At 41.4% G+C, this 12,384-nt stretch overlaps 1 protein-coding gene across 1 annotated transcript; it reads left to right on the top strand.

Moving 5' to 3' along the window:
• Positions 1 to 267: 267 nt before the first annotated feature.
• On the top strand, positions 268 to 3,469 carry LOC308074484 (uncharacterized protein). Its single transcript, XM_080413934.1, has 5 exons — positions 268 to 485; positions 1,093 to 1,239; positions 1,494 to 1,589; positions 1,784 to 1,827; positions 2,646 to 3,469. The coding sequence occupies exons 2-5, from the start codon at positions 1,113 to 1,115 to the stop codon at positions 2,952 to 2,954; spliced, it is 576 nt and encodes a 191-aa protein (XP_080270060.1). The 5' UTR covers positions 268 to 485; positions 1,093 to 1,112; the 3' UTR covers positions 2,955 to 3,469.
• Positions 3,470 to 12,384: the final 8,915 nt, after the last annotated feature.

Below are 12,384 nucleotides of genomic sequence, written 5' to 3'. Positions count from 1 at the left end.
ATCTCTCTGTCACATCCTTTGTCTGTCCACTGTTGTGTAGAACATCTAGAAACTTTATGCAAAATATACACTCTTCACAACATGTTCTGAATGAATGATTTTGTGTGTTATACTGACAAGCTGTTGTTTTGGTTATCTCTATTGTACTGTAGTGTTGAGTATTGTGGAGACAACACTTCTCACCATAACCGGTCATGTTGGGGGTAGAGCGTCTTTCAACTGCTCAAACTGGGGTGTCTGGACAACCACTAGGAGTAATACAAAGTACTTATGTAAAAATCAATGCAGCACAGATGAAGACAAACTTTTCAAGGCAAATCAAGGAGAGACTACAACACAAGACAGAATAACTTTGCGAAACACAGGAAAATACTTATTTGTAATCATCAATAACCTCAAGAAGTCAGATTCTGGAACATACTTTTGTGGACTGGATAGATCTGTCAAGGATTCATATATAAAAGTGCACCTTGATGTTAAAGTTGGTAAGTCTGTAACTACTGTTCTTCAATTATAAACTGTACATCATGTTTACACTGCAAGATAAACTACTGCCTGTGTTGCATATTCATCCCTCTGAAAACAAAAAGAGATGAAACCAAAAGTAAGCAGACAAAATTGGAATTTGAACATATAGAATTGATGCTGATAAATGGGTACTCTCTCCTGATTTGATGAAATTGGCAACACACATGAACATTTAGTATTTATTATTTTCTTTTTATAAAAGGGTTGGAAAGGTGGAGAGACCTCTGTTATTGTATAAACACTGATGGTAATACGTAATAAAACAAAAAAATAAACGTTTTGTTTTAATACAAAAATATCACTTACTCTATCTTTAAACCCTTTATAATTTGTTGACAGGGGTCCCCAAGCGCTCTATATTAGGTCCGCTAGTAGTTCCCTCAACACCAAATCGCATCGCCAATAAATAGCCCATCTAAGCGCCACAACATGTCGCAACACGTTGCAATGTGAGCTTGTAGATCTGCTACTTTCGCCAAATGTTTGCCCAGAATAGTGACACTAGGGTTCATGTTAGACTTAATTGACTTTATATTCCTCTGTTGTTCTCAAACATGCTTCTAGCTCCAATTACAACAACTAAGATGACCACTCCCGTTATAACAACTAAGATGACCATTACCACATCTATGCTTCAACATCCTGATGTTTCTACAACCATCACCGTCGTATCCACAACAACCATGCTTTCCTCCTCGTCTTTAGGGACTGGTATGGTGTCTATTTACTCAAATACTTTGTTTATAATTGTCTTTTTCTGTTTTGTTTGTGAGGCACTTTGTTGTTTAGCTTTCATAGCTGCTATACACAAATCATATATGATATTTATATATTATGATGATGATGATCATGAAAGGGCGCTCTCACAAATTGATTCAAAGCTTTTGTTAGGAGGATGTATGTTGGTATGTCTGTGTATGGTATGTTGTGTCATGCTGATGTGGATCAATTATACACCCTTCTAGGTTTGCCAGTTGGTTTAGCTGTGATGTTAGCAGTGACAGTGGTGGTTACCGTGGCTCTGCTGATGTTCTACGTAAAGAGAACCAGAAAACCACATGGTGAGTTTCACAAATACACGCACACGCACACGCACACGCACACGCACACGCGCACACGCACACGCACACGCACACACATACACATGGGCTGGAGGGGGGGGGGGGGGGGGACTAGCCCTGCCTGTAGCCCAAAAGCCTAATATTATTATTATATAGCCTCAATTAGATGAACACATCTTGCATATATTTTTCAGTGGCCGTCCTCAGTGCCAGGAACCCCACTGAAGATGATGAAGAGGTGAATATTATGATTATTTTCTTATGATTCTTCATTGTTCTTTGCTCCGGTGTAAATTGTGTGTTATTTTGTTGTTTTCACTCTACATAGTTTTTATATTGTTTTGTCTGAAATGTGTTTGTGTGCTGTTGATTGTTTTGGGCCAAACCTCTCTTGAAAATGGTTGACATATAGCTCAACTCAAGGTCACTTCCTGATTAAATGAAGGTTAAATCGAACTGAGAACTAAGATTGTCCTCAGACTTGCACTGCTGAAAGTGGTGATATTGGTGATAATCACACAAGTTGTGCCCTATAACTGGGCTCCGCTCCTTTTAGAGCAAAAGTACACGGAAGGCAGATCAAACAGTAGCTGTCAAATGTGTTTAACAAGGAATTACAGTCATTAATGATACACCAATGGTTCAGAAGTGTTTCTCACTCTCTCTTTCTATTTGGGTCTCTTATACCTAGCGAGGGAATCCACCAAGCTTTGAACTATACTGTTACCAGCAGCAGAAATATTGTGGTAACAGAGAAGTGTGTCACTCACAGTGCTTTATATCTCAGTGATTTGTTTATGTTGTTAAACCTAAAGTTTAATTATCAACATAATGATCATAATAGCATAAGAACGACAACAAAAAGGTGCAAAAATACATACAAAACAGTTGTGAGAACTAATATGACCCCCGTTGTCTCTTGGGTGAGTTCAGCTTCATTGCTTCACATTTGTCTCAACGCAGAACATTTCTGGGAAATGATTACAGCCTATGTTTATTTCAAATAAAATATATATATTTGTCTATAACATATTCCCTCGTCCACCTATTTGCTAGACTCATACAAATGAAGAAACAAGAGGTGAAGACCAATCAACAGGTCTCACCATGTCTCCTGTCTACTCTACCATCAACCTGCCCGCTGCTGACACAACCTTCAACATCTATGCTAATGATAATGATTACATCCACCAGGATCATTCAGATACAGTTCATGATACTGTAGTCACCTATGAAGAAAGAGTTACTGTTGATTTGCATCCAAACCAAGATACTAACATGTCTCAAATCTCACTGGTGCCATCAGTCAATGTGTTTCCTGATGAGGATTTTTATTCAATGGCACAGTTACCTAAAGATCAGTAAATTCCAATTCCTCAGTAAAGCCACTGCCACAGAACAAGTATTGCAAGTATTGTCAAGTAGTAGTATTGACTACTGTCAATTGCCATGATTACATTGGCACCACCAAATCTAACTCACACACAGAACTTGCTGACAAAACTGAAAGTACCAAAAGTAGGCAGTTCAAAGGCCAGACACATTATCCATTATTGTGCCAGGTTTGGAGGCAATTCGACAACTGGTCTGGTAGGAGAAGCATTCTGGACACACAAATACTCACCAGAAGGGATCAGCAAAAGATAGGCTAAGGTTACTCAAACTTGAATAATCCCGCAAGTTATGTCCCAATTCTACTCTATTATAAAATCATACAGTGCACAATTGTAATAACATTTAAACAAAAATAAATTATAGTGTTAAAACTTAAGTCTGTAACTCACAGCCCCCAAAGCCAGGCCTTTCTCTGCATTGGGTGTAAACAAAAGCACTGCTTTCTGGCGAAAGAGGAAGTGCAGCTTTTGTCCAGAGCACCACATGTGTAGTGTAGTATTGTAGTGTACTAATGTCTATTAATGTCTATTAAATAGGGAACACCAACCATCACTCGTACACTGAAGAAGGTCAGATGGCCACAAATGTTTTTTGTCATGAATAATTAAACAGTTTTCTGACAGTGACTCTTTCTTTCTTTACCTGAATGTATATAGACATCTAGGTTAATGCACCAAGGTCAGTGCAGCATAAGGTCAATAACAGCTTTCAAGTTTATCAAGTTTGAGGTAATAATTCTATATACACCAGTGATATGTTTGATCAACTTGTTGCGTCTTAACAATGAGGAAATGTCATTTCCAACAGAGGAACGCTTCAAAACCACAACCAGTCATTGTGGTTTTGAAGTGACAAATAGACAGTTGGTACAAGCTCCATTTTGCAGCACAAACTCAGACAGGTTGCCAGCCTATTGTACTTTACTTACTTTACTTTATTGTACTACAGCACTTTGAAGTTATCTGAGGATTCAATGTGTTCTAAATACAGGATCCAGTAATTAATAGATCTAGATACATACGCTACTATCAGTCAGTGAGGACTGAGGAGGACCATCATTGTCACTTTGTATTGTCCTCATTCTATTCAAATGAAAGTGAAACTTTGTATGGCTTTAAAATGGGATTTAGGCCTACTGGCCTGGGTGGCTGGTGTAGCGGTCCAGGCACCTATCTAGGCTCAATGAATCCTGACAGAGTTATGGGTTCGAGTCCCGATCCTGACGGCCTTTGCTGCGTGTCACTCCCCATCTCTCTCTCCATTTCCTGTCAGCCTACTGTCCTATCAATAAAGGCATAAAAGCCCCCCAAATTAGTTTTTCCTAGAACCTGGGTGTAAAGAGTCTGTGAATGAGTAATAATACAAAAGAGATATAAATGAACTCTGCTTGTTTTCATCTGTCTCTCTGCCTGTGTCTCTGTTTCTGAGCGTTTGTATGATGCTCTCAATCTCTGTCTCATCCATTCAAACCAGAAACCTTCAGCAAAAATAAACTCCTCACATCATGATCTGAATTAATAATTTGTGTGTCGCTTCCAAAAATGTGTTTTGCAAAAATCGGCCTCCTAGTGGCGTTATAATAGGCCTATGTTGAAAGGTTGCCATTTGTTCCTCAACGTAGTGCGAATGTGCGTGCAAAGTTTCACCACAATCGGACGCTGCGTTCATGATTTGCGGCATTTTGTTCAAAACAGGGCACTCCTGCAAACTTTAGATGTCAATCTTAGCCAATCAGGATGGAATATGAAGAAGCAAACAGATCCATGTTGATCACATGACTATGGAGATCATGTGTACCGATTGCTGTTGACACAACCTCCAACATCTATGCTAATGCTAATGATGACATCCACCAGGATCCTTCAGATTTAGTTGTCTATGATACTCAATTCAATTCAATTCAATTCAATTTTATTAAAGTGTCAAATCACAACAAGTTGTCTCAAGACACTTTACATGTAGAGAAGAGACCCGACATCCCACCCTGAGCAAGCAATTTTGCGACAGTGGCAACGAAAAACTCCCTCTTAACTGGAAGAAACGTCAGGCAGACCCTAGGCTCTAGGGTGGCGGCCTTCTGCCTCGACCGTGTCGGGGGAAAGAAGAGAGAGAGAGGGAGAGACAGACAGAGGAGAGACTGAAAGAGATACAGTGTAACAATAACAATAGTAGCAAATATAATAGTGTAAGATAGCATATGATAATATAATATAGTACAGCAATAGTGTGTATGCAGTATATAATGGTATAATATAAGAATGTTAAGATAATATACAGTATAGTGTAGTGGTATAGTCTAGTAGAAATCCACGGTCGTGCTCCATGGAGAGGCCCGGTCCGCAGTCACAGTCTTGAGCCGCAGCTGGGGGTCCGTAGTGACAGTCCATGGACCTGCGACGTGGGAAATAAAATAAACTCCGGGGAGCGGGTCCCCGGTTGTAGAATTAGTGGCAGGCCTTACTAGAGCGTGAATCCGTACAGGGTTAATTACGATTGTACCAATGGGACACAAACCCACACAACCAAAGGGAGGACGAGAAGAGAGAGGACGAGAGGAGAGAGGAAAAGGGGGGAGGTGGGGAGGTGGGGAGGGGAGGGGAGAAAGGATGACTATAGGGTGGCTGAGTCTATACACTTCGGCTATAGGCTTTATCATAGAGAAAGGTTTTTAGTCTAGTCTTAAATATACAGAGTGTGTCTGCTTCACGGACTGAGACTGGGAGAAGGTTCCACAGCTGAGGTGCCTGAAACTTAAATGCTCTGCCTCCTGTTCTAACTTTTTTGGGGTTTCCTGGAGCCGTAAGCATTTTTTCATACTGTGGACGCAATGGTGTTCTGGCTGGTTTATAGGGCTCGATGAGTTCTTTGAGATATACTGGTGCCTGTCCATTGAGAGCCTTGTATGTGAGGAGGAGAACTTTAAACTCTATTCTGTATTTAACCGGGAGCCAGTGCAAAGAGGCCAGTGAAGGAGTGATATGATCTCTTCTTCTGGTTCCTGTCAGTATGCGCGCAGTGGCATTCTGGACTAGCTGCAGGCTATTTAGGGACTTACTTGGGCAGCCTGATAATAAAGCGTTGCAATAGTCCAGCCTAGAAGTAACAAATGCGTGAACAAGTTTTTCTGCATAATTTTGGGACAGAATGTGCCTAACTTTTGCAATATTACGCAGGTGAAAAAAGGCATTTCTTGAAATTTGTTTTATGTGGGACTGAAAGGACATATCTTGGTCAAACGTGACTCCCAGATTCTTTACAGTGGCCCTGGAGGTCAAGGTAATACCATCTAGGGTAAAATTCTTATCGGCTAATTTATCTCTGAGGTGCTTAGGGCCAAGTACAATAACTTCAGTTTTGTCCGAGTTGAGGAGTAGGTAATTACGGGTCATCCAACTCTTGATGTCTATAAGACAGGCTTGAAGTTTAGCCAGTTGATCTGTTTCATCTGGCTTCATCGATAGATATAATTGTGTATCATCTGCATAACAGTGGAAATGTATAGAGTGTTTCCTAATTATCTCACCTAAAGGAAGCATATATAGAGTAAATAGTATTGGTCCAAGTACAGCCTTGTGGGGGGCTCCGTATTTAACCTTTTCGTGTAATGAGGGTGTATCGTTAACGCTTACAAATTGAAATCTGTCAGACAGATAGGACTCAAACCAGTTCAATGCAGCACCCTTAATGCCAAACAAATGCTCTAGTCTCTGCAACAAAATATGGTGATCAATAGTATCAAATGCAGCACTGAGGTCCAACAAAACCAGTACAAAGAGAAGGTTGTTATCGGATGCAATCAGGAGGTGTAATGGCTATTTCAGAATGCCAACCTGTTCTAAATCAATCTATGTATCTATCTATATTTTGGCCCTAGAATAGTAGCCACACAGCAGGGTTCTTTTCACAGATTCTGTTCCTGTCATTCAACAATTGATACAAAGGTCTATTTCCACATTATGCTCTGTGTCAGCATGTAATTTGTCCTGTGATACTATACATGGTCATTGCTAATTTAACCAGTCAGCTCTATGGTACTGTTACTTAGTATAGCCTGTTTATATTTATCTACATTTAGGGGAGAGATCTTGGTGTATAAGAGGTGTCGCATATGACACTTGAGGAAGCTTCTGCCCTACGGGGCCCAAGCTCTGGCCAGGAGGCCAGAGCTCTGTCTGATCTGTATGCTGTTTGCTCTGCTGACATCTTCCTAATAAATGATCTAAAACTTCACCTGAATGAAATATTATTATTAATTTATCTATAACATTTGGCGACGAGGATGGGATCAATATTTCATATTTCATAACTAATTATGATTATGGATACTTGATCAAAAGAACTTAACACATTCCCTGCCAGAGGTGTTTTTTAGAAAAGGTTCCCCCAGTGCCAGGATTTTGACCATTCTGACTAATATTTGAGGACTCACAGATTGGTTTGTGCTATGACTATGAACACATGGAATATCTCAAAACAAAGCTTAGAATCTCTTCTTTCATTTAAAAAAAAAAGTGAGTTTATAGCATGTTCCGTTTTTTAGCTAGAGGTAGTTGAATACAGCTTGGTTTGACCAAAAACTGACCTTTTTTTCATACATTCAGAGTTATAAGCAATTTAGTAAAATAAACACGTTTAGAGACATAAAAATAATTTCAAAAGTCTTTCACGTTTATTTTGCGCCTTCATTGACATCCGTCATGTAAACAATACTTTACAAAAAAAAAAAAAAAAAAAAAGCTTTTGGACACATTTTATCACACTTTTATCACACCGTTTCAATGGCATTTCAACTCAAGTCTTTCTTTTCAAAGTAATAGTGTGTGTGTGTGTGTGTGTGTGTGTGTGTGTGTGTGTGTGTGTGTGTGTGTGTGTGTGTGTGTGTGTGTGTGTTGGCTCAATTGTTACAGGGTTATTACAGGGTTGTTACAGGACATACTGAAGCAAGAAAACACAGAGTTGATCCATCATCATCATCATCATCATCATCATCATCAGTCAGTCCTTGACTTCTCTGGTCAATAGTTGCCCATGTTACATGAAATGCAAAAAGAGTGAAAGCGTGTGTGTGTGTGTGTGTGTGTGTGTGCATGTTTTTCAAAAATACTTCTTCTTACAGTGATACACCGTGTAGCAAAGAGGATGCAAGGGGACCTTGCAGACTTTGCATGCGTACCTTGTCTCCTTCCGTTGCCCCTGGCGGATACAGACTCGGCATGCCCTAGTTGGACCAGACTTGTTCTCAGTGGGTGGGTATGTGACCAGATGATGGCCTGCAGAGCGATCCAGTCTGGTCTCAGGGTCATGGCCCTTTGGGCCCGCCTCCGCCGCCCACGCCGCGGCCTCATCCGGCGACCACTCCGCCCACTCCACCTCCTCCTCCTGCGCAACCTCCTCATGCACCTCCTCATGCACCTCCTCCTGCACCTCTTCCTGCACCTCTTCCTGCACCTCTTCCTGCACCTTCTTCCGCTTCTCAGGAAGCGGAGTGCCGGTCCAAGACTTCACTACAGCATGGGTGAACTTGAACAATGTTTTTACACGCTCTGCTGCCCCCTGGTGCTTTACTTTGTAAAGCACAAAGCTATTGTACAAAGCCAGCTGGATCAGGTACACTGCAAATTTCTTAGGCCACTTCTTGGTCTTCCGGGTGAAGAGATAGTAGGCCAGGTTCTGATCGCACATGTCCACACCATTCATGTAACTATTGTAGTCTACAACGCACACTGGCCTCGCCTCGGACACCTTCTCGCTGTGGTGTTTCTTCTTTTCAGCCACAGTGGTCATCTCATCTTTGTGGATGGTGGAAACCATGGTCACAATCTTGGCTTCCTTGGCCCGCCATGCCACGACCATCACCTCCCCCTGATGACGCATCAAAGTGGACCCAACTGGCAGCTTGGACTTTTTCACATTTGCTATGGCTGGTGGCTGCCCTCTACTTTGGCGGAGGGTCCCGCACACATGGGTGCCCTGCTTGAGGAGGGCTTTACTGTGCTTCACACTGTTGTAGAGGTTGTCCATCCACAATCGGTACCCTTGACCTGCAAGGCCTCCTAGCAGGAAGGTGACGGTTTCCGGGATGGTATTCTTGATGCCACAGTATGGCTTCATGTTGTGAAGATAGCCGGTTGTGGAGTCACAGAGCATATATGATTTGATGCCATACTTTATGGGCTTACACGGGTTGTACACTTTGAAACTTAGGCGACCTCTGAAACACAGTGTTCCCTCATCAATGGTGATGTTCTGGCCTGGTGTATACATTTCCTGGAAATTTGCCAGGAGGGAGTCCAGGAGTGGGCGCACTTTCCACATCGGGTCTTCAGAAGGAGTGTCATTGAAATGAAGGTTGCTCCAGATCAGCTGGAAGCGGTTCCTGCCCATGATCCTGCCGAAGAATGGCGTTGTGAGGTTCTCGTCGGTTGACCAGTAATGTGAAGTCTCAGGTTTGGAAATAAGCCCAGTGAGAAACAGCAGCCCCAGGAAACGCTTCAGCTCTGCAACGGTCAATGCTATCCAAACGTTTCCTCTGGCATGTGGCTTCTCTGAAAGTCTCTGCTTATCATATGTGTTTTTAGCATATGTGTTTGTATAGTTGCATATCTCCTGGAGCAGAACATCAGGCAGGAGTAGCTCTAGATAGTCAGCAGGGCAGTCGGAGTCGAGCTCAGCAGCAGCACCCTGAGGGCCCGGATTCACGGCAGTAAAGGGGATGAGTTTAGGCTGCCAGTCTGTGTCAGACCACACATCCACAGGAGCTGCAGCTGTAAATATACATAAATAAAATATCACTTTAGGCTTTTAGCAAACACTCTTATCCAGACAGAGCGACTAAAAATAGCAGATGTTGGTGGTGCTACAGTGTTGTGTGTGAATTTGTTGACATGAACTGGACAGGACAGGATCAAAATGTTGTTTACTTCAAGGTTGTTTACATGACCTGACCTCAAATTCCCTTTGAAGCATTTCATTATGACAGAACAGACATGGTCAGAGGGGGGGGGCTGTGTGCACCTGCATCCCCCTCCAAAATAAGAATAAAAAGAGCAGATCTACAAACTCGCGACAAGTTTGTAGATCTGCTACTTTTATAAAAGGCATCACACACATGCAAAGTAAATATATAGGCTACATTTACCCTTGCGAGATGACTTGCGAGATGACTTGCTAGATGACTTGCGAGATGATCCAGCCAGGGGTACAGCCACCTCCTCCTCAACCATGTCTGCGCCTGCAATAAAGTGAAATAAGAATGTAGCAAACACTCTTCCAGACAGAGCGACTTACAATAAAGCCCACCCACCTACCCCCCGCCCCCCCAAAAAAAGAATAAAAATAGCAGATCTACAAACTCACAACAAGCTTGTAGATCTGTTATTTTTTATGGCATCACACAATATAACATAGTAAATATATAGGCTACATTATCATCATTCATAATCAGACAGAGTGTGTCCCCATGCTACAGTGTTGTGTGTGAATCTACTGTCAGTCCAATTCAGATCAAATAGGATTTTGAAAAGGTTTGTTGACATGAACTGGAATTTTTTTTATGGCACCACACACATGCATGGTAAATATATAGGCTACATGTACCATTGTTCTGTGGTGTTTTAGCAATTTTGTATTCCTGTGTACAAGTGTCATACAGAAAAAGTTCTTACCTCTGCTAGATGGTCCGGCCAGGGCTACGTCCTCTACACCCTCAACCATGTCACAGTCTGAAATGAAACATCAAATACTTGGTAAATATTATGAACATCAAATCAATTTAAGTATTTAGCAAACACTCTTATCCAGACAAGAGTGACTTTACAATAAAGCACACCTGCCTACTCCCCCCCTCCCCAAAAAATATAGCAGATCTACAAACTCACAACGAGCTTGTAGATCTGCTATTTTTTATGGCATCACACAATATAACATAGTAAATATATAGGCTACATTATCATCATTCATAATCAGACAGAGTGTGTCCCCATGCTACAGTGTTGTGTGTGAATCTACTGTCAGTCCAATTCAGATCAAAGAGAATTTTGAAAAGGTTTGTTGACATGAACTGGACATTTTTTTATGGCACCACGCACATGCATGGTAAATATATAGGCTACATGTACCATTGTTATGTGGTGTTTTAGCAATTTTGTATTCCTGTGTACAAGTGTCATACAGAAAAAGTTCTTACCTCTGCTAGATGGTCCGGCCAGGGCTACGTCCTCTACACCCTCAACCATGTCAGAGTCTGAAATGAAATATCAAATACTTGGTAAATATTATGAACATCAAATCAATTTAGGTATTTAGCAAACACTCTTATCCAGACGAGAGTGACTTACAATAAAGCACACCTGCCTACTCCCCCCCCCAAAAAAGAATAAAAATAGCAGATCTACAAACTCACAACGAGCTTGTAGATCTGCTATTTTTATAAGGCATCACATAATATAACATAGTAAATATATAGGCTACATTATCATCATTCATAATCAGACAGAGAGTGTTGGTGGTGCTACAGTGTTGTGTGAGAATCTACTGTCAGACCAATTCAGATCAAAGAGGATTTTTGACATGTCAACAAAAAGTTTGTTGACATGAACTGGACAAGACAGGATCAAAATGTTGTTTACTTCAAGGTTGTTTACATGACCTGACCTCAAATTCACTTTGAAGCATTCAGAGGGGGGGGGGGCTGTGTGCACCTGCATCCCCCTCCAAAAAAAGAATAAAAATAGCAGATCTACAAGCTCACACCACACTTGTAGATCTGCTATTTTTACAAGGCATCACATAATATAACATAGTAAATATATAGGCTACATTATCATCATTCATAATCAGAGTGTCGGTGGTGCTACAGTGTTGTGTGAGAATCTACTGTCAGACCAATTCAGATCAAAGAGGATTTTTGACATGTCAACAAGAAGTTTGTTGACATGAACTGGACAAGACAGGATCAAAATGTCGTTTACTTCAAGGTTGTTTACATGACCTGACCTCAAATTCACTTTGAAGCATTCAGAGGGGGGGGGGGGCTGTGTGCACCTGCATCCCCCTCCCAAAAAAGAATAAAAATAGCAGATCTACAAGCTCACACCACACTTGTAGATCTGCTATTTTTATAAGCACAGTAAATATATAGGCATCATAATCAGAGTGTGTCCCTACGCTGCTCTGTGTGTGTGTGTGTGTGTGTGTGTGTGTGTGTGTGTGTGTGTGTGTGTGTGTGTGTGTGTGTGTGTGTGTGTGTGTGTGTGTGTGTGTGTGTGTGTGTCTTATAACTTATAAGCAGACCTGGCAACAACTTATCGTGTCTAGTCCACCAAACACACAATAAAACACAATAAAAAAATATTCTTACCACTGCTGAAGTGAGCAGTAGAAAGCTTTCTCTTCCTTGGAT

The sequence above is a fragment of the Gymnoscopelus braueri genome (genome assembly GCF_963280865.1).
Source record: "Gymnoscopelus braueri genome assembly, chromosome: 19".
NCBI classification, from domain to species: domain Eukaryota; kingdom Metazoa; phylum Chordata; class Actinopteri; order Myctophiformes; family Myctophidae; genus Gymnoscopelus; species Gymnoscopelus braueri.
The sequence above is the reverse complement of the archived record's forward strand: the minus strand, read 5'-3'. Positions and strand labels throughout refer to the sequence as shown.